The sequence below is a fragment of the Cetorhinus maximus genome, chromosome 13 (genome assembly GCF_964194155.1).
Source record: "Cetorhinus maximus chromosome 13, sCetMax3.hap1.1, whole genome shotgun sequence".
Classification (NCBI taxonomy): Eukaryota; Metazoa; Chordata; class Chondrichthyes; order Lamniformes; family Cetorhinidae; genus Cetorhinus; species Cetorhinus maximus.
The window spans coordinates 98,594,041-98,621,108 of NC_135891.1; the positions used below are offsets into that span (position 1 = coordinate 98,594,041).

At 39.6% G+C, this 27,068-nt stretch overlaps 1 protein-coding gene across 2 annotated transcripts; it reads left to right on the forward strand.

The window, feature by feature from the left end:
• Positions 1 to 26,636, forward strand: hmg20b (high mobility group 20B). Of its 2 annotated transcripts, none has more exons than XM_078555873.1 (11): positions 1 to 158; positions 3,340 to 3,437; positions 3,669 to 3,720; positions 6,004 to 6,148; positions 7,636 to 7,845; positions 13,293 to 13,413; positions 15,406 to 15,443; positions 18,524 to 18,602; positions 20,138 to 20,353; positions 22,557 to 22,689; positions 25,438 to 26,636. In XM_078555873.1, the coding sequence occupies exons 3-11, from the start codon at positions 3,683 to 3,685 to the stop codon at positions 25,448 to 25,450; spliced, it is 993 nt and encodes a 330-aa protein (XP_078411999.1). In that variant the 5' UTR covers positions 1 to 158; positions 3,340 to 3,437; positions 3,669 to 3,682; the 3' UTR covers positions 25,451 to 26,636. The 2 variants fall into 2 exon arrangements, with proteins under 2 accessions (XP_078411999.1, XP_078411998.1); XM_078555872.1 differs by lacking the exon at positions 1 to 158 and adding an exon at positions 1,425 to 1,543.
• Positions 26,637 to 27,068: the final 432 nt, after the last annotated feature.

Consider the following 27,068-nt stretch of genomic DNA (forward strand, 5'->3'; position numbering starts at 1 on the left):
AGGGTCGGTTGTGAGGAGCCTCCTTTACACAAGAGGAGAGAGAAATCGCTGAGGGGGCCGGAGATTGTAATTGGGTTTTTATTGAAAGAAAGGAAAAAAAAAATCTGCAATTTCGGCTTAACGGCGACAAATTGATAAAAATTTTTTTTAAAAAAAAGGTATTTTAAATAACGTCTATTTTCATAACGTCTTTAAATGTTTTAACTGTCAGGGAGGGTGATTATAATCCGCCGGTTTGGATCTAAAATGAGCGGAGGAAACCTGCAATTTAGGAAATCTCCGATTTATTTTGTATTTTTTTATATATAAAGTTCACGTTTAAAAATTGCGGGTCTAATCTGCGGCTTTGGGGACGATGCTGAGGAAAAAACAATTAACGGCCCAGCCAGTGAGAGGGGGGGAGGGGTCTCTCCGAGTGCGCATGCGTGCAGGAGAGAGCGAGCTTGAGGAACAATCCGAGTGCAATAGCAGAGTACAACAACAACTTGAGGAACAATCAGAGCGCAATAGCAGAGTACAACAACAACTTGAGGAACAATCAGAGCGCAATAGCAGAGTACAACAACAACTTGAGGAACAATCAGAGTGCAATAGCAGAGTACAACAACAACTTGAGGAACAATCAGAGCGCAATAGCAGAGTACAACAACAACTTGCGGAACAATCAGAGTGCAATAGCAGAGTACAACAACAACTTGAGGAACAATCAGAGTGCAATGGCAAGAGTTACAACAACAACTTGCATTTCTGTAGTGCATTTAACATAGTTTTTTTTAAAAATACTCCCATGGAGGCTCACGGAAGCGAGCCACGTAAGAAGAAATTAGGGCATGGAACCCTAAGCTTGTTCAAACAGTTAGTGTTCTAAAAGAGGAAAGCAAATTAGAGATGGAGAGGTTCAGGAAGCAAATTCCAGAGCTTAGGGCCTCGGCAGGTGATGGTTGTTGGAGTGATTAAAATTGGAGCGCTGAAGTGGCCAGAATTGGAGGAATCTGGAGAACTTGGAGACCTGTATGGTTGGAGACGGTCATGGAGATGGGGAAGGATGGAGCCATCGACGAATTTGAAAAAGGATGAGAATTTTAAAATTGAAGTTTTGCCGGACTGGGAGCCATTGAGGTCATTGAGCATGAAGACGATGAGGGGAATGGGCCTTGATGCAGGTTAGGGTGTGGGCAATAGAGTTTTAAATGAAGTTTATGGAAGATAGAAATGGGAGGCTGGCTAGGAGATCATTGGAATAGTCAGTTCTAGAGGTAACACAGGCATAGACGAGGGCAGTGCCTTTTACACCAAGGAACTGCCTGTTTTTGCCAGTTGTGGTTGTGGAGAAAGGACTGTTGTAGGAAGACATTTATTGTGCTAAACCATTAATCTGGAGGGGCTCTTGCAACCTTAAGGTTTTTTTGTAATAAAAATATCAGGTTCATTGGTAACTTCCAAAAAGGAATTGGAGAAATACTCAAAAGAGGAAATATTGCTGGACTATGGGGAAAATGTTGGACTAATTGAATAGCTCCATCAAAGAACTGGCACACACTCAGTGAGTCAAACAAATTCTTCTGTGCTATATCATTTTATCATGATTCCGAATTTTGATTTTATTTGAAATTGCTTATGTATTGGAAATTATTTTAAAGCAGTTTTACATTCGAAGATTTGACAGTGAATGATTCTTTTAACAATTAAACTGATTTAGAACCTTAGGCTGGATTTTATGCCCTCCCTCTTGGCAAATTGGCAGAGTGGCATGTAATCAGGCGGGAAGGTGGTAGGTGGGGACACTGCCTCCACGTTTAAGGCTGTGACGGGAACATCCATTGGTTGACCTTCCTGCCCTGTTTCCAATTAAGACCTTAAGTGGGCAATTAATGCTCATTTAAGGGCCTCATTCTGCCAATGCTGGGATTAACCCAGTGACAGATGCGGGTCTCGTCATACGGGGGGACATGACCAGCAAATCCGTGTGGGGTTGCTTGCAGGCTCCGAGGCAGGGTACTTTGTTCAAAGGCACTCAGTGGCATCAGAAAGGGACTGCCTGCTGATCACCACACACTGCCCTTGCTGCTGACCCCCTCCCCACTTTCCCACACCCCTATGACGCACCACAGTCCTCAAACTGTGACCGACCCACCTCCCATCACTTGCCTGTGGCCTGGAGGTCCAACGATGATACTAGACCAGGTGAGTATCACCCTGGCAGTAACCACGCCTCCCCGGTGATGTTGCCATTGGAGCTGCTCTTGGCACGCAGGACATCCACTCCAGGATCCTTGATCCTTGATCCTGGGGCAGGTCAGCGTTGTCCAGTGAAGTGACTGGGTGGCACTTAATATGGCAGGACTTCCCTAAAAGAGGCGTTACGGGGCTCATGCTGCACTCCAGTTGGCAGGCGAGACCGCCCGCCACTGCCTTTATTGTGCAAAGCTGACCAATTTGGTGAAAACTAAATTTCTGCCTGTTCAGTGTTTGTGCTTACTTGCACTAAGTTTTTAATATTTATTATTGTGGGCCATATTATTTATAGCACAGTGTAATTTAATTTGAGTGGAGCTTCAAGTCCTGCTGTGTATCCTGTTTAGTCTGCTTGTAATTTTTAGATCAATTACTCTAAGCACAAAATATTGACCAGACAACAGTTGGCAGGCTTTACCTCTGGGCCAGGGAGTTCTTTCCTTTGGGCAGATTGGTCACCTAAACATTTAGCTTGCACATAGTGACACCGAAAAGCCACTTATTACACCAGTAAATAAAGCTACTTGAATGTCAGGGGCAACTTCAGCTCTGTAATATTATCCCTAAACTAAAATAAGGACTTCATTTAATTTTAACACTTGAACTCTAACTGACCAGTTGCCATCCATCTTGCTCTTTTCTCCAATTTTTTTCTCAATATTAACAGCATGAACCGTGTTGGAGGTTTCCTGTAATATGTTGAAATTCAAATATTTTACACAGAAAAATAGAAGAATAATAAGGTAAAAGTCAAGAGAGAAAGCAATTAGTCTTAAACTGTCCACCAGTCTGATTTTGGCAGCAAGCAACCTAGTTTATTTAATTTCTGAAGTAATTTTAAAATTAGCAAAGATCTAATTATAGTTAGTAGTTTCAAATCAGGAAGTATAGCAGCATGATTCTAGATCATAATTTCTTTTCATTTAAATTTCGAAAGCAAATGGCACAATGTCAAAAATAACCAAGTTAGTGGTGATTCTTATGCACTGTTCATTTTACAAAATTATTATTCATGATTTCCAGTAGTCAGATTTCATTATGGTGGTTTGAGTTACCTTTTCTTTTCAGCCAGTACTATTCTTTTCCTGTCATCTATGTCTGCAGGAAGGCTGCCCTGTGATATGGAGCTGATCCAGTCTCTATAAGCCACTCCCATTTGCTCTTTGCTTCTGGTCACTGAATCTTTAGCAACCTTTTATGTGGTAAGTGCTACTGGTCACCAGCCTCAGCTTTTTTATGCACTTTGGATCACCATGTTCATAAAATTAACGTAAAAGATGTCATGTCGACAACAATTTTCACATTAAGAATATTAAAATGGAATTGAAGAGGGCAAAAATGGCATATGTCCAATTACTTATTTCTTATTACTGATTGTAAGAGCACTAATATGTAGGCTTGTTTTAATATGTAAATTTTTAAAATTGTCATAGATTCTCCTATTACGATGTCGCAAAATAATAAAGAATCTGTAGTTATGGCTGGGTAAGTAGATTATTTACTTAACCATCCAATTTCACTTCCCTGCTGTGTCAGCTGACATTATTAACCGTTCTCTCTCCTCAGGTACTCCTTCAAATCTGCCATCATTACCCCTCTCAAAAAAGCCTGTTGATCCTTCAGTCCTTGCAAACTACGCCATCTCCCACCTTCCTTTCCTTTCAACTCACTGAAATGTGTTATTGTCTTCCAAATCATGCCCATCTTTCTCAGAAGTCCAAATGCCTCCAATCAGCTTTCTGCCATAGTACTAAAACAGTTCTTACCAAAGCCGCAGATGACGTCTAGTTGGCTATGACAGAGATAAACATTCCCTCCTTGTCCATCTTGAGCTGGCTGCAGTCTTTAACATGGTTGAACATGAAATTCTGCTCCAACATCTCTCCATGATTGTCAGGCTGGGTGGCACCTTGATTGCATTTTATCTATCTAGTCACAACCCCAGAATTACCTGCAATGGCTCCTCTAAGCACTCCTGTCCTTTCCTTCCAGGGTCCTCCAAGGATCTATCCATGCTCCCCTCCTATTTGTCATCTACATGCTGCCCCTCTGTGGCATCATCTGAAAACAGTACAAGTTTCCAGCTGTAACTTGCCTTCACTTCGCTTGACCCCACCACTGTCTTTAAACTGTCAGATTGCTTGCCTGACATCCAGCACTGGGTGAGCAGAAATTTTCTCCAACTAAACATTGAGCAGACACAAGCCATGGTATTCAGCGCCCATCACAAACTCTCTTCCCTTGTGACTGACTCCATCCCTCTCCCTGGTAAATGTCTGAGGTTGAACCAAACTGTTCACAACTTTTGTGTCATATTTGACTTGAAGATGAGCATCCTACCACACATCCTCACCATCTCTAAAATCACCTCAGTAACATTGCCTGCCTCAGTCCTTGCCTCAGCTCGTTTGGTTTCGGAATGCTAGTCTGTGTTTTTGTTACATTTAGACTTGACCCTTCCACTGTGCTGCTGGCTTATTTCCCTAATTCTAATTTCCACAAACTTGAGGTTATTCAAAATTCTGTTCCCTATGGCCTAACTCTCAGTAAACCCCACTTACCCATCTCTTAACCTACATTGGCCTTTGGCTAAGCTACACATCAATTTTAAAATTCTTATCTTTGTTTTCAAATCCTTCCATGGCCTCGCTCCTGCCCATCTCTGATCTCCCCCAGTTTTACCACTTCCATGGATCCCTGTGCTGAGCCTGTTCTGACCTCTTAAGCATTCCTGATTTTAATCTCCACCATTGGTGGATGTGCCTTCAGCTGCCAAGGCCCTAAACTCTGGAATTCTCTTTCTAAATCTGTATTTCTTTCCAAAACTACTACTTTGACCATTTTTGGTAATCTGCCATATTATTTCCTTGTGTCTTAGAGTCAGAATTTGTTTGACAATGCTTAGGACCTTTTATTATGTTAATTATGTTATAAAATATATAAATCCAAATCTTGTTCTTTGAATTTTTTAGCAAAAGTGATACAAAGTATTTTTGAAAATACTTAAATTAGCAATTTTTAAAAAACTTCTATGTTCTTTTTCTCAACTACATGAGCTGCATTTATGTTGCCTTTAATATAGAGAAACATCCCAAAAACTTCAAAATGCATAATTACAAAATGCCTGCTGATCAAAAGAGGAGATACTGGGAGAGGTGAATGAAAGCTGTATTGAAGATGTTAGTTTTAAGGAGAATGTTAAAGGAAGAGAGGGAAGTGGAGCAATAGAGGGATTGAGTAAAATTGTTCCACGTAGGTGACTGAAGGCAGGAATTAGGGCTGCATAAAAGGCCAGAGTTAGAGGGATGGCAAGTTCAGGGTGAATGAAAGTTTTATTGAAGAAGCTGCCATTCTGATTCATTATTGCAATTTGTAAAGTTATTTTTTTTAAAAAAAGCTATTTTCTTTATTTACTCCGCGTATTGTGTTTGGTAGAATGGGGAGTACTTTCTCAGAGGATGACCAACTGGGAAGGGCTAAACTTTGCAGACAAAAATTCAAAGTTTTTGCATGTGCCCTTATTTGTATGGAAAATAAACTCTTATACTGACCTGAATACTTTATGCATCTAACCCTTAATCAAATTCTAGTTTTCTAAATCATGCTTTCACAAACTAATCACCACCAGAATTTGTGCAGAACAAGCGTAATTAGATTTCTGAAAATTAGCATTTAGATTGCATGATGATGTGATAACTCCTCTGTTCCATATACATGCATAGATGGAACTATGGTTTAAAACAAAATGTACATTTATCATATATACAGGAGCCTTGTTTCTAAAGCTTTTAATCAAAATGGAGTGTTGCAGACTGTTATTAAACAAGAAGCCATTGAGAACTCCAAAAGTCAATCACCTCACAAGCAATCTGACAAAAATACAGCTGGGGGTGCAAATAATGGTGAGGAAGAGGTAAGAAAATGATTTATGTTGTGTTTGAACTTTAAAGCCTTTAATTCAGTCTGTCAAAATTTTGTCTGTATAAAATGCATATGACGCATTTATATTATGATGTAGTGTCCTTGTGTTTCCCATTTGACACTAGTATACACAAGAACGAGAGACCAGTGTACCATCAATCTGCAAGTTTAACTAATTGAAACCATAATCCTATCTAATGCAATTTCTGTTCAGTGACTGAACAAAGCTCAAATTTACAGGCCATAGCCACTGTGGCTGTTCGGTACCCATTTGGCACCTGCCCTACTATATGCCCTTTTTTTAAATAAAAAATTATCAACAGAAACCACAAATGTACTCAACACACTTTACAGTCACTGAAGTAACGTTGCCTTTTTTTCCCCCCCTTCTCCTTCCTCCCTCAGTCTGATACACCCTACACACTGAAATAGAATCCCACCCCCACACTGAGCATTGTGATGCAGGGAGCCAGATGATGATGATTTTGGGAGAGGGAAGGAAAATAAGGGAAGAGAGAAACCAAAAACAAGAAAAGTTCTCTAACCATGCTGAATGGGAGTCTACAACATACCTTCTTGTCATCTGGTCCTTCCTATGGATCATTTTGTGCCTTCACTTTCTTGCTGAGTACATCATTTTTAAAAGCTTTTATCTGTAAGGAGCACATTGGAGATCTACTAATTACTAAAGATTGTAATAGCCTTAGCAGCCAGCTGCAATGCAAAACATATTTTGCAGTTTTAGATTAATTGGTGAGTAATTTCCGTTTTATTAAGAGGTGTGACTAGGCAAAGTGAAAGATTAATGCGCAGAGTTTGAAGATATACAATTCTAATTTGCTGAACTCAATCTGCTCAGGCTTAATAGAGGATTGTTGGTACAATTAATGGTATCACCATCTGTTGTTCATCGGTGTTGGAGGATGTCAATTATTGTTGGATAAATCTATTTAGGTGACAATTATTGTTAATTTTAACAATTGTTATTAATTTTAAAATTGCCAAAGGCCAAAAAAAATCTCAAAATGGGATTCGGGCCAATTGAAGTTTACATGGTGTCTCCACACACCTTGTCCCCAAATTTTCTAGTTCAGTACAGGTGGCCTTCATTGCTTAATATCTGCGACAAAACCTTTTAACCTGTAATCTTAAGGTAGAACTTCAATCCATCAATGTGGCAAGTTAATTAGATGCATGCCCATAATTGTGCCAGTATTATTAATGACTATAGGCTTGGGTTTTAATTCTTGAAATCAAATTTATGTAAATTAGCCTGTTAGTTTGTACCATATATTTCAAAAATTGTTTGCGTTACTAGTATTGGCAGAGGGTAGTGCATGAAGGCAAGTCTTGACAAGCCTTTTCTCCTCATGTTCTAACTGGAGGTACAGCACAGTGATTCTGGATTGAATTCTTATTCACTATTGTTGTCGATTTTTATTTTAACGGTACACCTGCTTGCTTGTCTTTGCTTTACAGCAACGTGTAGTGAAAAAGCGAGGCTGGCCAAAAGGAAAGAAAAGGAAGAAAGTTTTACCCAATGGTCCCAAAGCACCTGTGACTGGGTATGTCCGATTTCTTAATGAGCGTCGAGAGCAAATTCGTATGCAACACCCAGATCTGCCTTTCCCAGAAATCACACGCATGCTTGGAAATGAATGGAGCAAACTTCCTGCTTTAGAAAAACAGGTGTGTGTTGTTACTTGTGTATTTTCCATTAATGTAGGTAGAAAAATACTTGCTTGTACTCTGCTGTTCTTCAGCTGTTGGGGATAGGGCAAGAGAAGGTTCAAAAGTTTCTGAAGTATTGAGCAAAAGTGACTTGATATAATCCGTTGATAGGTCAGAAATGGGGATATTCTCTGATGATTATCCATTGTTAATTTCCATTTGCAACTCCTCAGGTAATGAAGTAGTCTGTGCCACATGCAGCAAGACTCTGGCAACATTCAGGCTTGGATTGCTAAGTGGTAAGTAACGTTTGCGTCACACAAGTGCCAGGCAATGGCCATCTCTAACGAGTGAGGCTAACCACCTCCCATTAACTCTCAATGGCATTACTATCAACGAATCCCTCCTTGCCCCCTACCATCAACACCATGAGTGTTGTCATTGACCAGAAACTTAACTGGACCAGCTACACTGACTACAAAAGCAAGTCAGAGGCTGGGAATTCTGTGGCAACTGACTCACCTGACTCTCCAAAGCCTGTCCACCATCTACAAGGCAAGAGTGTGATGGAATACTCCCCACTTGCTTGGATGAGTGCAGTTCCAATAACACTCAAAATGCTTGATACCAGTCAGGACAAATCAGCCACTTAATTGGCACCCCATCCGCCACTGGTGTACCGTGGCTGGAGTGTGCACTATCTGTGATGCAGTGCAGCAGCCTGCCCAGATTTCTTTAACAGTACCTCCCAAACCTGTGACCTATACCATCTAGAAAGGCAGGGGCAGCAGAAAACCACCTCTTGCAAGTCACACACCATCCTAATCCCTTACAGGATTTTGACTCGGCAACAATTTTTTTTTAATCATTCAAGAGATGTGGGCTTTGCTGGCTAGGCCAGCATTTATTGCCCATCTCTAATTGCCCTAGAGAAGGTGGCGGTGAGCTGCCTTCTTGAACTGCTGCAGTCCATGTGGTGTGGGTACACCCACAGTGCTGTTAGAGAGGGAGGTCCAGAATTTTGACCCAGTGACAGTGAAGGAACAGCGATATATTTCCAAGTCAGGATGGTGATTGGCTTGGAGGGGAACTTCCAGGCGGTGGTGTTCCATATATTTGCTGCCCTTGTCCTTTTACATGGTAGTGGCCGGAGGTTTAGAAGGTGGTGTCTAAGGAGCCTTAGTGAGTTTCTGCAGTGCATCTTATAGATGGTACACACTGCTGCCACTGTGTGTCAGTTGTAGAAGATGTGAATGTTTGTGGATGGAGTGCCAATCAAGCAGGCTGCTTTGTCCTGGATGATGTTGAGCTTCTTGAGTGTTGTTTGAGCTGCGCTCATCCGGGCAAGTGGGGAGTATTCCATCACACTCCTGACTTGTGTCTTGTAGATGGTGGACAGGCCTTTGGGAGTCAGGTGGTGAGTTACTCGCCGCAGGATTCCTACACTCTGACCTCTTGTAGCCACAGTATTTATATGGCTAGTCCGGTTGTTTCTGGTCAATGGTAACCCACAGGATGTTGATGGTGGGGGATTCAGCAATAGTAATGCCATTGAATGTCATGGGGCGATGGTTAGATTCTCCCTTGTTGGAGATGGTCATTGCCTGGCACTTGTGTGGCACGACTGTTACTTGCCACTTGTCAGCCCAAGCCTGGATATTGTCCAGGTCTTGCTGCATTTGGACATGGACTGCTTCAGTATCTGAGGAGCCGTGAATGATGCTGAACATTGTGCAGTCAGCAGCGAACATTCCCACTTCTGACCTGATGATGGAGGGAAGGTCATTGATGAAGCAGATGAAGATGGTTGGGCCTAGGACACTACCCTGAGGAACTCCTGCAGCGTTGTCCTGGAACAGAGATGACTGACCTCCAAAATCTACAACAATCTTCCTTTGTGCTAGGTATGACTCCAACCAGCAGACAGTTTTCCCCCTGATTCCCATTGACTCCAGTTTCGCTAGGGCTCCTTGATTGCCACACTCGGTCAACTGCAGTCACTCTTCACCTCACCTCGGGAGTTCAGCTCTTTTGTCCATGTTTGAACCAAGGCTGTAATGAGGTCAGGAGCAGAGTGACCCTGACTGAACCCAAACTGAGCACCAGTGAGCAAGTTATTGCTACACAAATGCCACTTGATAGCACTGTTGATGACCCCTTCCATCAATTTACTTATGATGGAGAGTAGACTGATGAGGGGGTAATTGGCCAGGTTGAATTTGTCCTGCTTTTTGTGTACAGGACATACCTGGGCAATTTTCCACGTTGTTGAGTAGATATCAGTGTTGTAGCTGCACTGGAACAGTTTGGTTAGGGGTGCGGCAAGTTCTGGAGCACAAGTCTTCAATACAGTTGCCGGAGTATTGTCAGAGCCCATAGCCTTTGCAGTGTCCAGTGCCTTCAGCGGTTTCTTGATATCACATGGAGTGAATCAAATTGGCAGAAGACTTGACATCTGTGATGCAGGGGACCTCTGGAGGAGACACAGATGGATCATCCACTGAGCATTTCTGGCTGAAGATTGTAGCATGTGCTTCAGCCTTATCTTTTGCACTGACATGCTGGGCTCCCCCATCATTATGCCGTTTGGCAAGCAAGTAGTCCTGTGTTATAGCTTCACCAGGTTGGCACCTCCTTGTTAGGCATGCCTGGTGCTGCTTCAGGCATGCCCTCCTGCACTCTTCATTAAACCAGGGTTGATCCCCGGCTTGGTGGCAATGGTAGAGTGTGGGATATGCTGGGCCATGAGTTTACAAATTGCAGTTGAGTGCAGTTCTGCTGCAGATGGCCCACAGTGCCTCATGGATGTCCAGTCTTGAGTTGCTAGATCTGTTCGAAATGTACCCCATTTAGCACGGTGGTAGTGCCACACAACACGATGGAGGGTATCCTTAATGTGAAGACAGGACTTCGTCTCCACAATGACTGTGTGGTGGTCACTCCTACCGACACTGTCTTGTTGATTCTCTCACCAACTGCCGCAGACTTAGTCTAGCAGTTGTGTCCTTTAGGACTTGATGAGTTCGATCAGTAGTGGGGCTACTGAGCCACTCCTGGTGAATGGGCATTAAGGTCCCCCACCCAGAGTAATTTCTGCGCCCTTGCCACCCTCAGTGCTTCCTCCAAGAGTTGGTACAGATTCATCAGTTTGGGGGAGGGGGGTGGGCGGGAACGTGGTAATCAGCAGGAAGTTTCCTTGCCCATGTTTGACCAGATGCTATGCGACGTCATGGGGTTTGAAGTTGATGTTGAGGACTCCTAGGGCAACTCCCTCCCGACTGTAAACCACTGTACTGCCACCTCTGCTGGTCCTACCATTGGGACAGGATATACCCAGGGATGGTGGTGTCTGGGACATTGTCTGTAAGGTATGATTCTGTGAGTGATGATGTCAGGCTGTTGTCCATGAGATAGCTCTCCCAATTTCGGCACAAACCCCCAGATGTTAGTAAGAAGGATTTTGCAAGGTCGACAGGCCTGAGTTTGCCGTTGTTGTTTCCAGTGCCTAGGTCAATGCCGGGTGGTCCATCTGGTTTCATTCCTTTGAGACTTTTTAGTGGTTTGATACAGCTGGGTAGCTTGTTTGGTCATTTCAGAGGGCGTTTAAGAGTCAACCACGTTGCTCTGGGTCTGGAGTCGCATGTAGGCCAGACCAAGTAAGGATGGCAGATTTCCTTCCCTAAAGGACATTACAATGAAGGAACTTCCTTCCTGGTGGCACTGCAGAAACACCTACACCACACTGACTATAGTTCTTCAAGAAGGTAGCTCACCATCATTTTCCCAAGCAAATTAGGGATGTGCATTAAATACTGGCCTTGTCAGCAATGCTTACACCCCAGTAATGAATTTTTAAAAAACTGTGGTAGAAAATAACTACAGCCACAGGGAATTGTGAATTGTGCAAAATTTCATAGTGTTTAAAATGAAATAGGAATTTTTATTGATAATTGCTAGATTTTGAATCTAAAACAAATATACTTAATTTTTTTAAACCATTTTCAACAGACCAACCAGGCCGTGACTTCTACAAAATTTACTTGCACAATCACTTACCCACAATATCCAAGCTCTGAGGTATTCTGTTTCCTTCAAACCCCTTTTCCCAAGACACTCTGCTTTTTTAATATGTTCCTCACTGCTCATCCTTGCAGAAGGTGGTACCTAATGCTGCTTTTTATTCAGGGATCGGCCATCGCTATGAGCAGAGTTTCTGATTTATGTGTAAAGCTTTCACTTGCAGCACAGAGTGATCCTGGAATGACCACTCTGCAGAGCAGGGCCAACAGTAAATAGTTCATCAGTGATTTCCAGTCTTGATCCCTAAGAGCAGTAAACCATCTCTTGCACTGCACATTCCCACTTCAGTAGCTGATTTTCTGTCCTAGATAACTAGTGTATGTATGTACATATCCCAATAATACCTATGTCTCTAAGAAAAATAAAAGTGCTATGTATAAACATACTTAAATCATTTATAATGGAAATTGATGAGTTTTTTTCATTTACTATAATTCTTGCATGGAGCGTTTGAGAATATATTTCATCCATGTAGACTAGTGACAGGAAATGTTTCAATTGTTTTCTTAAATGTACTGTTAATCAAGAAACAACTGTTCTTACTACCAAGTACTAGGCACGCATCACAAAAGTGTCTTGGGAAAAGGGGTTTGAAGGAAACTAAATATCTCTGTGAATTTGGATATTGTGGGTACGTGATTGTTCAAATATATTTTGAAGAAGTTGTGGGCTGGTTGGTCTATTGAAAATGAATGAAAACAATGTGACTTAATTTTTTTAAAATTTATTTAGATTCAAAATCTAGCGATTGTGAAAGTGTTTAAAAAGAAATGGGAATTATGACATTTTGCACAATTCACAATTGATTATTGCTGGGGAGAAAAGATCTTTTTGTCAAAATTTTTCATCTTGCACTCAGCAGGACAATTCACAAGAATACCAAATGTAGAGGGATCAACAATTTATACTGTGTGAAAAGAGAGTGCTGATTGGTTGGCAAGTGGACTCTGGTAGAGGTGTTGTCATTGGAGAATGCACTGGTTGATGGTGACTGACAGTTAGCTGCCAAGCATTGTTTGAAATTTAAAGCAGGCAGCTTGACTCTGGTCAAGGCATTTCCCTGAGGAATGAACCAGCTAATGGCTGTCACTTATTTTGTTTAGCTGAAACAGAAACAATGTGTCTACATGTTCTTTCTGTCTGCAAAGAACAGGGCCCTTTGTATTAATATATGTAGCCTATGGCCTTGTTTTTTCAGTCATTTTCTTCCACAATTTCAGCTCTCACAAGAGAGTTTCAACCTTGTGAAAGCCTAGTGCTACTTATTAAGTTGAATAAGATTGGAATGAATGACATGCAGGCATAAGTTTAATACTCATTTTGTCACTGCCTGCTATTTGCCCCACAGTTGAAAATTCAGATTTTTTTTTAATCCTATTATTTAGCGTTATTTGGATGAAGCAGAAAAGGACAAGCAACAGTACCTAAAGGAACTTAAAGAATTTCAGCAAACTGAGGCCTATAAACTGAGTACACAAAAAATCCAGGAGAAGAAACTAAAGAAAGGTAGGACCCTGGATTGGAGTCCAGTGCCACCAGTCATCATTGCTGAAACATACCTAACATCTTTCTTGCTCCCCCTCACTTTTTAGTGCCCTTGCTGTACGAGAGTAAGTTTTATCAATATTTAAGATTATAATTTCTGCCATTTCTTTTAACGGATGCCTTCTCACAATATTCTGCTCCAGCAGGATGAGCAGTGTAGACTTCCTGCTGTTGTCAGATTTTAACTGTTGCACAAAATTAAGTTTTTGCACTGTCACATTATATGAAATCCTTTCACCTTGTCCTGGTCCACATTTATTTGTTGTAAATTTGGGAAAATGCAGTACATGAGAATACTTTGAAATCTTGTAAAGGGAGAATATTCTCATTTTTCCATGCACTATTAACATATAATCTCTATTCTCCCTCCTCCGTTTTACAATTGGTGCTGAGGAGGAGCATTGTTTTACTTGCATCGTCAACCATATCAAACATGGAGAGGAGATGGACAGGAAACTCATTGCAATCACAGTCACCTGAGAATATAATTTGAGATTTGGCTATGGCAGTTGCCAGATTGAAGTATTGAAACTCAGTAGTTTGGGGAGAGATGGGCTTTGAGCTGGGAGGTGATAATATATTAAAGTATCTTATAAAGGAAATGGAGGTTGGAGCTGGCAGTAGTTCAAAAGAATGGATGGATTAAGGGTGAGTTATCTTTTAAAGAGGGTGTGGGTGATGACCATGATTTTTGCAACGGAATGATAGAGTGCCTGAGGAAAGGGAACTATTTAGAAATTTATGGTGCCAATAAGCATTGGCACTGGGTGGGGGTTAAGGGGGCAGGTAGTTGAGTCATCAAGCTGAATGGGAGCAGGAGGTAAAACTCATGGAAGAGATGAGCTGGAAGAAGACTAGGAGGATCAGGGTTATGGTGAAGGGAGACTATTGGAAGGTTGGGGCATGGAGCGGAAGCAAACATAGCAACAGAAGTAACTGCATGGATGGCCTCTTGGAGATGAAGAAATCCATGAGCTCTTCACGTTTAGTGTTGAAGTGGGTGGAGTTTTGAGGAAAAGGAATTTTTGAGGTACTTAGTTATGGAGAACAGGATCTTTGCCCTGTATGATCTTCCTGGAGTAGACTACAGGGAGTGAGGCACAATAAAACATTTCTGGATAGCTTTTAGATTAACTTCAGTATTAACTATTTTCTGCAAAAGCTGAATGGACTATATTGCAAGTGCCATTGGTACACTGGTGAGGTGTTGGTGATAGGAAAATGTCACACTAAAGATTATTTGTAACAATATTGGCTAAAAGAGTCTACAGTGACAGAAGTAATGATTAGCTAGAAAAGAGCCTCATGCTAAGTTCAGGTCTGACAGTGGGACAGTTGTGTGAACTGAGGAGTTAAGAGTGAAGGAGATAAATGTATAAGTTGATGTAGGTTGATGAGCTGTGATGCTTGATGTGGAATTTTCTTTGCATTGATTGCTATGGCTTTTATACTTTATCCTCCATAAGCTTGTACTCATCCAAAACTCTACTGCCCCTATCCTAACTTGCACCAATTCCAGTTGGTCCATTACCCCTGTGCTAACTGACCTATGTTGACTCCTGGGCTGGCAACACCTTGATTTAAAAATTCTCATCCTTATTAAGAATCTGTAACCCCTCCAGCTCAGCAATTCTCAGATCTCTGCTTTTCTCCAAACCTGGCATCTAGTGCATTCCTGATTTTAAACATTTCCACCATTAGTCGCTGTGCCTTGGGTGTCTAGATCTTAAGCTGTAGAATTTTAATTCTCTCTGTTTTTTCTCTTTTTTTTATGCATTACCTTTTTGACCAAGCTTTTGGTCAGCTGACCTAATATCTTGTGGTTCGGAATCAAATTTTGTTTGGTCGTCCCTGTGATGAACTTTGACACTGCAAAGGTGCTGTGTCAATGCAAGTTGTTATAGAGGTTTTAGTATTTTTAAAAAACTAACATCTTTTACTTCATAATTTTAGAAGAATTATGGCCAGGAGTTAATGGACCAGTCCCTAAGGTGAGCTGTAAAAATATTAATAAAAACATTACAAAACTGTTTAAGTTTTTATAACTGTACTGTCCAAATAGAATGGAAGATACATAATGCATTACTCCATTCATTCTGTAAGGAACATCTTATAATGTGATGCAAATATTTTGTCATTTTAAAATTATTTTTTTGTTTAATAAAGGCCATTAGCATGGCAGGTGATACTTCACTATAATAAAAACAAAATACTATGGATGCTGGAAATCTGAAATAAAAACAAAGTGCTAAAAAAATTCAACAGGTCTGGCAGCATCTGTGGAGAGAGAAACAGAGTTAATGTTTTGAGTCCACTATGACTCTTCTTCAGAACCAAAGTCAGTTCTTCAGTTCCAGAGAAGAGTCATATTAGACTCGAAACATTAACTCAGTTTCTCTCTCCACAGGTACTGCCAGACCTGAGTTTTTCCAGTACTTTCTGTGTTTATTATTAATACTTCACAATGTTGAATGAATCAACTTTTTCTGCACCAGCCACCCCACCCCCCCGTCCAGATGCAACTTTTCAGAGGCCCCAGACTGAATTTTTTAAAAAAAAATCATAGTCCTATTTACAATTGCTTACATTAGCTTTAAAAATGTGAAGCATGAAAAGAGAAAAGGTTGTTCAGATCATCAAATTTAAATTTTCAATAGACTGTTCGTAACCTGCACAATTTATCTGAACTCGCTCATGCCACAAGTAAAGCTTCCTTTCCACATGGATAAAACTATTAAATTTGTTTATAACTATCCATGAATATGGTTTAGATTTGATGATTGGATTCTTTGGGTAACATCCTTACTGATTCCTATGACTGCAATGGTCTTTGCATCTCCTGTTTATAAAGACTGAGACCTAAGAATTTGGGTTTAAATTGACAGCCACCTTGTACACAGGAAAAACCCTGCAATTTTGGCCAAATTCTTAACTTCTTGCTCATTTCTTAAAGATACTGGAATGAGTTTATCTCTCCTGGCCTAGCTGTCCTACAGATACAATAGTGAATGGATTCACGACTTCTAACTTCATACTGATGAATTACTGGAAAATTAAAACAATGAGCCGAATCTTCTGAGGATTGGCATTCACCATCAGATTGTCACTCTACTCCTACTTTTTTACACTAAGTTGGAACTCCGCATTTCTGGCCTGGACTTCTGAACCAGACCTCCTCAGAAATGCCGAGCGTATCCGTTCTGGGAGCCCTCCTTTGCAGGATTGTTGGGAAAGCTAAGCCACACCCCCTTTTTATGGCACTAGCTGTTGTAATCTGGTAAGTTTTCATTCACTAACTCACTGGAAAGCTTTGTGGCATTTAAATAGCTTTTTACTGTGTTAGTGAATGAGTGGGTGAGGTAATTGGGTAGGATAGCAGGGTGCTGGAATGCCACTGGGGAGGGTGGCAGAGTGGGCAGGGTGGTGAGGTTAGGTGGGGTCGGGAGGTCAAGGAGGGGTTGGGGGTGTCAGCTGTATAGGGGTTAGATTTGTTTTTTTTTCCTTCAGTCTCTAATATTTCCTGGTAAACAATCTGGGTAAGTGTGTCTGAACGATCCGAAGCCTCCAACTCTTAATTCGGAGTTGGAGACAATCTCGGAGGGTCCTGGGGAATTGTCCTTTGGCAGTTGAAATTGCCTGGGCAACTTCAGTGGAGTCCTTGTGCTGGGACTTCTAAGGTCTCGTACCGCATCCTCCAGGATACGTCCAGGGTATGACCATCTGGGGACCTGAAGATTTGGCCATTGTTCTAGAATGTATTTATTTTTCCTGTAATCTGGAGGCCTGGTCTAATAATCATACTATGACAGTTTGAGAATTTGAATTCAAATTTTAGAAAAAGTCTGACACCAATTTCTTATAAAAGAAGTGATCATTAAGCTAATGGAATTTGGTAAAATTGCAGCTGGTTCACTAATGCCTTTTTAGGCCAAGGAAACCTGCTCTTGCCCACCCTGGCATATATTCAATTCTTAAATGCCCTCTGAATTGGCCTAGAAAGCCATTGCGAGAATCAAACCAGTACACCACTTGGACTGCAGTGGTTCAAGAAGGTGGCCCACCACCACAACCTTGGCAGCTAAGATGGCCAATAAATGCTAGCCTTGCCAGCGACACCCATATCCCAAGAATAAATTTTAAAAAGTTAGAAACGTCGTTAACTTTTACTGATATTTTTACATAAAATCCTAATTTAAACTAAATGACACATATCGACATAGTAGAATGATGTTCTCTTCAGTATTATAGAGTGATGTAAATTATTAATGAAATATCAGAGTTGTCTAGAAATTGCATAGAATCTCAGTGTTCATACTGGCCATTCGGTTCGTCTAGTTCATACTGGCATTTATGCTCCACTCTAGCTACCTCCCATCCTTGCTTATACAATCTATCAGCATAACCCTCGAACCAAGATTGATAGAAGTTTAGCATATTTCCCTCTGGAAATAAACCCAACTGCTGGTCTTGTTAATCTCTATTTTAGTAATTTGCGTATTTGCACTTCCAGATCCCTTTGCTCCTTTTATACCCTTTAGATTCTTATTTTCTAAATAATATGACCTTATTTTCTTACCAAAATGTAATACCTCAGACTTATCGATGTTGAAATTAATTTGCCAATGAAATGCCTATTTTGCAAGTTTATTAATATCGTCTTATGATTTTTGCAGCCCTCTTCATCGTTGATTACCTCTCCCAATTTGGTGTTGTCTGCAAGTTTAGAGATTGTGTTTTTATTCCAAGCCCTAAAACATTGAGAAGTTGTGAACATGATTAGTTCCAGCACTGATCCTGATGGGGCCCCAATTTCCATCTCTGCCACTCTGAATAGCTATCTTTTACCCCTACTTTCTGTTTTATGTCTTTCATCCGGCTATCCATTCTGCCTCTTGTTCTCCGACTCTGACTTTAACCTTTATTCATCAGTCTATTATATAGTATTTTTTATTGGAGCCATTTGAAAATCTAGATAAACACTTCTCCTGCAATGTCTGCTCTTTCTGTTAAATCTTCAAAGAATTCAATGAATTTGGCCAGTGTTTCATGTGTCTTATCTTTTGTAATTCAGGCCACTGATGATTCACCAGACAGGATTTCCATGTTTGACACCCCAATTTTTACAGAAGAGTTCCTTGACCAGACCAAAGGTATTCTGTTACTATGATTTTCATGCTGTTTGCCTTTTCTGGAAATCAAAAATTAGTTCCCTGGATAGATACTGTGCTGAGGCATACAGACCAAGGTGATCTCAGGGTTCGTGTCTGATCTAGTTGGCTAGTCTCCAGCGTGGTGATGAGATGTTACAGTATCTTTTGGGAAGAGAACACAAAAATTGTCAGTTCCCACTCTTGCTAGAAAGGGCCACTAAAAACTTGGCATCAATGATGAACATTAATCTATTAAATAAGGTAATTATGCAAAACATTGAAGTATTCAAAAAATTATTTAAGCATTACCCTTAAAATTTTATTAATATTAATCAGTGTTTCACTAGAATCATTTATTCCCAACAGTATAAAGTCAGAGAATATAAATGGACGTTAGTGAAAAGTAAATCTTTGCAAAAAAAATTCCCAATTTGTTTTTAATGGATGAGGACAGGATTGTGTTTCCCCACAGTCAAGTAACATGCCAAAACGTTGCAGTACTAATGAGTAAAATAAATGACCAATTTATTGAACTACTGAATGGCCTCTGGGACCAGTGGAATGCAGAATTCAGCTCCCCAATTCAGGAGAGTGACAAATTAGGGAAACAAAACAGTTTTTTCTCAGCAACTTTAAGTAAAGATAGTAAGTGATCCAGCTGATAAGGCAATACAAGATGCCAGGGCCCATGAGAGTTACTTAGCAGTTCACTTTGATTATTTTAGTATTTTACTGGCCCCTTATTTCAGCTGAAAGTTTTAATTATTTTGACGTGAAGTGGTAACTAGCGAAGTTACATTTGAAAGAGCTGTATGTATGTGGTCCACCCTCATGAGGAAGCAAAACATATAGAAATACTTTGAATTACTTTGCATGAAAAAAATGAACTGGTACCCGATTTCACCAGTCCCCTCGGCTTGTCTCTAGAACAGCTGGCAGAGGTGAGGCTGTAAAACCTTAAAGGTAGGATGTTCATCGGGTACTGTATGCAGTTGTATGATACCTTTTATGTTGGTGACTGAGAAGGTGTGTTGCCTGAGTAACAAGTAATTTTTTCCTAAATGTGTGCTTGTTATATATATGTTTATAGATCTCATAGAGCAGCATAAACTAGCTACTTTGCCAGCCATTAGAGTAATTTTGGACCAAACAGGCGACCCTGGAGCATGTTTGCTTCCAAACATTGGTATCTGTATGGTAGGTCTATTTTTGGGTTGAATGTATGTGATATGCTTTGGTTTTGTATTTTGCTGATTTCTTCAAACAGCAAAATCTCATCAGGGTCTAGAAGAAATAACATCCACCCTTGATTGCTCTGACAAGGGACTGATCACGCTAATTTAAGACTAATTTAAGTTTGTGTTCCTGCAGTGCATTAATCTTCGGTGAACAGAATATAAGTCAAGCGTTTTAAATGAATATACTCTGTTCTATCTAGGCAAAATGTTGAGGAAATAATATTCTTACTATGATGAACTTATCACTTCTTTTCTTACCAACACTGAGATGTAAGTTGTTTTTGTTTTTCTTTTAAGCTCGTGAATCAGAACTGCGAAAATTAAGGAAGTCAAATGTGGAATTTGAAGAGCAGAATGTTATCTTACAGAAACACATAGAGAGTATGAATAATGCCAAAGAGAAATTAGAGCAGGAGTTGGCACTGGAAGAGAGACAAACACTGACACTGCAACATCAGCTACAGGCTGTACGTCAGGCCCTGACTGCTAGCTTTGCTTCTATTCCCATTCCAGGTGAGAATAGGAAATTGTTTAAAAGAAAATTGTAATTAAAATATTTATCCTATTTTGTGCAGGTATAGTTTTTGGGATATTCGAATAACTGGTGTAGTTCATAGTGCACTTTTGTGGGGGGTTTTTTCTGTTAAATTTTCCCTGAAATTTTTTCTCCAAGGGTTTTGGTCTGTGGAATTCTTTTCTCCAGAAAGCAGTGGAAGCTGGGTTATTGAACTCTTTCAAGGCTGAGTTGGATAGATTTTTAATAGACAAGGGTTTTGGGGGGGCAGACAGGAAATTGGAGTTGAGACCACAGCCATGATCTTATTAAGTGGTGGAGCAGGCTCAAAAGGGCCAAATGGCCAACTCCTGCTCCTAAGTCCTATGTTCTGAGGATCTAGTGCTCCCAAGATAGGCTGTTCCACCATAGTATTGTATTAATCTGTGGGGAGGTTGTATGAAACAGTCCTTGTAAGCTATTTTCTTCCGTACTTAACCATAGTCGTATTCCAAGTGAAGGGAGAATAAGTGACCCATTTTTACAGACTCATTCTGACTCTCTTTCAAAGGTGTATGGGCTCAACTTGGTCAGCACCGACCCTCAGTTTTCTCTTCTTTCTTTAGGGAAGTACCTGCCTCTCCTTTCTACTATGATGTGGCTGGAGTGAAAGCTGGTAACCCACATCCTCCTGCTGTGCATCACATGATAGTGCTCCTTTGTCCAGAAGTAACTTTTTTTTTGTCAGTCATTTAAGCAGAAATATATGGTGTTTTTAGACAATACTATTGACATTTGGGCTCTGCTTCACTAATTTTTTTTTTGCCATTGAACAAAAATACCACTAGTTTGGAAATTGAACTCCAGTATAATAAAATCATTACAATGTCTGCTGTATAAACAATATTGTAGCATAACCAGGTAAAGTTTCTTGCCTCTTGTAGATGTGACCTGCTATGTCCTGTGATATTTATTTCCATTGTTTAAATAGCTTGATAACTTTCCTGTAATTGCTTTTATTGAGTTTAGAAAGTTGAATCTGCAGTGGAAATGAATATCTCATAGCAACTACCCGTTTTTCATATTTTATAAAACAGCTAATGAGTAACTTTTGAAAATGAAACAGCTTTGCCTCAACACTAGAGTGTTATTTTCCATTGCGTGCGTGATTACAAGATTCTACTGATAATGACTCATGTATGGAGGTGGTTGAGATTAGGAGGCTACATTACATATGGGAGCATGAAAGCTCACTTCATCTGTTGACCCTGACCCATATGATCAAGGTGTAATTGAGCATCATGAACCCTATCACTCCCCCAACAGCAACCACTTTAATTTTCTGGGAGAGGCAAAGAAAAAGATTTAATCAAAAATTAATCAACATCCCTGGGTCAAGTTAAGGAAATTAAAAATCTGGGAAACCTTTTCCCCTCCCCACCCCACACCACCAACCCCCAGCCGGAAGGCAATGAAGAAAGAGTTCCAGGAGATCACTGACCGTGAGGCATATCAGTCAGTATTACCAACTACCTTTTATACACTGTCTGCCACAGCCAGCATTCAGCTCACTTTTGAATGCTTGCAGCGAATCTACATTCACTGCATGACCTAGCAATATGTTCCAAAGATTGATGACCCTCTAACAAAAAAAACCTAACCTCTAATTCTATGCCAGCATAACTTACATGCAAAGCTCTTGGCTCTCCCTATCCTATTTAATTCAAATTGTCTGTCTGTCCAGATGGCCAGTTTAGCCTCTCTTTTTATTATTTCAAAGACTCCGATCAACTCTCCTCAAAGTCTAAAAAGAAATGTATCACAGTAACATCGTTACCCAACCCAGGATCTTATTAAGTAGCCGATTGTATCTTTCGGTGATTTGATATTCATTAGAATTTTAGTAAAGTCCAAGGGTGTGTATTGCTCACATTGTAAAATATTTGATTTGTTTTTCTGCTCAAGTTATTTTCACTTGATTTTAACATGTCCAGAAATTGTAGCACTATCATTCAGATTTAATTTCATCAACAATGTTGTGGATTTATGTAATTTCTTTTCTACTATTTGGTAGTAAATATGGATTTTTTTTTTTCAAATAAGCAATACGAGTCTCTTCTATGTCATCGGGGAATGATTGGGATTTCTGCCCAAATCTGTTTGTTCCTGTTTTCATCTCCAGGCTATCAGATCCAATACTCTCTCACTTCTTTCTGTAACTAGGCACTGGAGAAACACCAACAGAAGGAACACTTGATACATACATGGCCAAACTCCACAATATCATCGGGAGCAGCCCCATTGAATATGAAAAACTGGTTGGAAGGGTGCAGGAGATCATCAGCCAGTTAGATAGGTAAGGTTTGACAAATAATTTGGATAAAAATGAGGAAAATTACTTGCTTTAAATTCAAATCTTGAGCAATATTGATCTAATTGCTAGATTTGACTTCTAGTCTTTGCTGGATTAATTCATCTCCATCAAGCTAGTGGTTGGGCCTGGTGTTTGACCTCACTGCAGGATAGGAAGGGGAAGATTGTCCAAGGTTCCCACTCCTTGCTATATAGCAACACCAGCTAAAGATTTACATATGTGCATGTTGGGTAAAAATAGGAATGGGCTCAGTTGTGGTGGTCCCTGTGGTTGAATAGCTTACTAACATGGTAGGTTGTTGGAATGTATGTATAAATGCATTTCTGTAAACATTTTGCTTCTGCATAATTAGTTGTGCAAATAAATTTGACCACTAGCTGTAGCCTGAATTATGCAGATTAACAGCATGGTGTTTCCCAATTGAGATAGATGTGTGGTGAGCAGGATGTATAACCTCCAGTGCAAAGTAACCCTGTGCAAAATAATATATTGTTAATTCTGTGTCATGCTGCTCCCTTCCATGCCACGTATAAGGATCTATAGTTTGGATCATGAGGAAATTAGTCTGTCTTTGGATGGGAACTCCATCTTGCTGTGGACAAAATTAGAGTTCCGCGATAGCCAGAATTATAATATCTTTACCAAGTCTCTAAGTGGCTGGTGATATTTGTTTTCCGTCAAATCCTAATGGGGATGTCCTCAGCCTAAAGGAAAGATGTTGATTGTACTAAATATTTGCACCCTTTGTGGGATAATCTATGGAAAATTAATTATAACATTTAGATAGGGATTTATCATACAGATTATGGAATAACCAAACAGAAGAAAAATGATTGACTTCAAGGCATTTCTCTAATATGAATTTTTATCTTTCTTTATAGAATTAGTGTTATTCAACCCTGGTCAGACCTGTAAGCAATCCTATGTTATGTTTGTGTCTCACCAATTCTTTCACTCTTCTGAAAGGCTTATCACACTTTGGATCATTTCCAACCTGCAATGAATCTGGTGTCCTTTTTATACACGTGCCCACGTGTAGCTGGATTCCTTTACCACATTATTCTTTGAAGTTATCTGAATTTGCATTGCAGCCAAACTTTGCATATGCTGATCCACTGATTGCCTTGATTGTCTTTCAATTCACTACCTTAACCTTGGAATATCACTTTTTACTGTACCAGTCGAAAATCTGCTGCTGCATTGAGCATAATCATACACTTGTGGTGTCTTCACATACTTTCAGTCAACTTTCCCCCCATTTTTAAAATTCCTGTCTCCATGTTGATGGAAGCCAACTATCCAAATATGTCACCCTGTAATTACATTCTCAGTGGAGGTATTGCCTTGCTGCCACTAGTAGGTGGATATCATTACAGCATGACAAGTTTGCATAGGCAGTTTCTATTTTAAGTGTGGACATAAATAAACACAATTATGGCTTCATAATGGGGGATTCTACATGCCCTTATTTTCTGCTTGAGCATAAGACTTCATTTGGTTTGGCTTCTTGTGTGCAATGTCACAGAGATCCATTAGCAATGTACACGAACATTTTGTGTATAGCTTGCACATTCTGCAGCACTTTGCTCATTACAAATTGATAATACCAGCTATAAAATAGGATAAACTTTGGCTCACCATGAGTGGCATCACAGGATATTAAAATCTTCACACGTGCACTTCCTGTTTAGTAACAAATAATTACCTCCTCTAGTCATGGTATTTTCATCATACTTAAAACTTACATTGAAACCACCCAGCTCATAGTTTGCTTCATTAGTTGCAAGGTTCTGTGGGATGAACCGGGGCTGTGAAAAGTACTAATGCAGTTTTTTCTTTCCCCAAGTTAGGTGGTGTGTGCTTTACAGTTACATTGACCTGAATCCCCGTGGAGCAGTGTTTACATTTTTGGAATCTCTGTTAACCCTAAGCTGGCATCTTGCATGTTCCCAGCTGTAGGCCTGGAACAGAATTTTCTGCTGCTATAATCAACCTCTCATCATCATCATCTCCACTTGTTTCTTCCTCTTTCCATCTTTGCGTAGTACCTGCTCACCACTGACATGATTCATTGTGACCCATAACATCTACCCTTCATACATCCAACTGTGTAAACACACAATTCCATCATTTTTAAAATAGCAATATACTACTTGCGCATTATACCTCAACCTGCCTTCTGACTGATCAACTTTCACATATTTGCTGCAATGAACAGAATTATCTGCCCATCGTGCAAACTGACACTCTCAGCAACATATAATTCTATACCTTTGTTATATCTATGTACAAAAGTCCGATACAAATTTTATTCATAATATAAAATATTTAAACATTTACTCATTATTCTGTGTACACACTCCATATTGTAGGATTAAATTAGCAGTCTCACTCAAAGGCTAGAAAATGATGTAGGAGATGGAAAAAAATCACATTAATGCAGCTCGAGGTAACGGTCTGAGGTTTGTATAAATAGTGTGATCCTGACTGTGTATCTAATCTTGAAGTGATTGCCGACACTTGAAGTCTAATGTGGGAAAATTACTTACAGCTGCTCAACAACTCCCCAAAATAGAAATCTAAAATCTTTCTTGAATTTTCCTTGAGTTTAAATTGATGACAATGATATTTGACTCATTATCATACCAAAATAATTTATAAAATAGAAATGGTTTGGTGTTTTGAAATTTGATTTGTGACTGTTTTACTTTATTAAATTTTGCCTTTCAGTGATAAACTATGAACATGGGAAGAAATATTCACAAAATGACCATACTCATCGCTGATCCAAAACCATGGGCTGCAACTTGTGGAACTTGGATTTTTTTTTAAATAGCTAATTTTCACCACAAACTGTTGAAATTATGCAAAATGTTAACTTTTTAGTCTCCTTGTGACTGCATATATTTGGTGCACTGGTTTTGATAATCCTATGATCTACTGGGATGTCTGTGATTTGAAAGGTATTGCTCTGTCTTGTATGCATGTTTATAATGTTTGAATACCTTTAATGTATGGTAAACTAGAATATATGAATTGAATTATGTGCAAAGATAGGAACCTAAGGCTATCATAGCTAGGAGGTTTAGATTATATTATATATATATATGAATTATTTTTTTCCGATTCTTACTGACTAGTTTCTGGTATTTTGTACAACCAAAAGCATGAGTATTTCATTTATACATGATGCAGTAGATCTTACTGTCTCAGTTTATCTTTTTTAATGTTTTCAGACACTATTTTCTACAAAATGCATTACTTCTAGTGTAAGAAATTGCTAGACTAAAAAAGCAGCAATTTATAATATTTTACACCTGTACAAATAATATATTCTGAAAGGTAAGATAAAAGGACTGAATTAAGTGAGTTTCTTTGGGATCTGAGATCAGATGAGGAATTAGAAATTTTACCACTTTTTTTTTACCAATTAAGATTACATTCCACAGAAATTTATTAGGGAGGGGGATATGTATAGTACAGGAATGAGGGGATATATGTGGTTCAGGACATGGGGAACATGCTAGTCTTTTTCTCATGCAAACAATTCTGTAGAATTCCTTTTTACATTTGGTACAAAAATGCTGCAGTTCTTTTTAGAAGGTATCTATTTATATAGGTCGTAAATTGTCAACAACTCTGCACTAATTTAGAATTGATCCAGTTAAAATCCGCATGATATACATTTAATTATATTAAAAGAAAATCTAATTCTGTAAATTACTTTTAAGGTGAAACTAGAATATTTAGAATAGATTCATGATGGAAGGTGAATAGAATTATTTTACATGTACAGTAGTCTTTTGCTGGTGTTTGGAACTTGTGATAGATTCTTCTGCCAGCAAAGACACATTTCATACTGCTGTTCCTATATGCTCAATAAAATTGTATGACAAAATCAGTGTACTGGAATAAAAATATTCAAGTTACGTCTATTCTCTTTTACTTTAAAATGACCACATTTCCTTTTTCATGCTTTTTTTTTCTCCCTTCCAACCTAACTGCAAAATTGTTCATAGCTCACTTGTGATACTGAAAAAGGCAAGTCACCTCTGACACTGGGGTAACTACAAAAAGCTCTTCATAATAGACGAGGATCTATTTTCTTTATTTCTTCCTCCACCACGCATCCTCACATCATTTTATAGCTACACCAGTGGTAGTGTCACTGGACTAGTAATCCAGGGGCCCATGGTGATGCTCTGGGGACCCCAGTTCAAGTCCCACAGTGAAATTTGAATTCAATTTTTAAAAAAAAATCTGGAATTAAAAGTCCAATGATGACCATGAAACCATTGCCAATTGTTGTAAAACCCATCTGGTTCACTAATGCCCTTGAGGGAAAGAAATCAGCCTACATG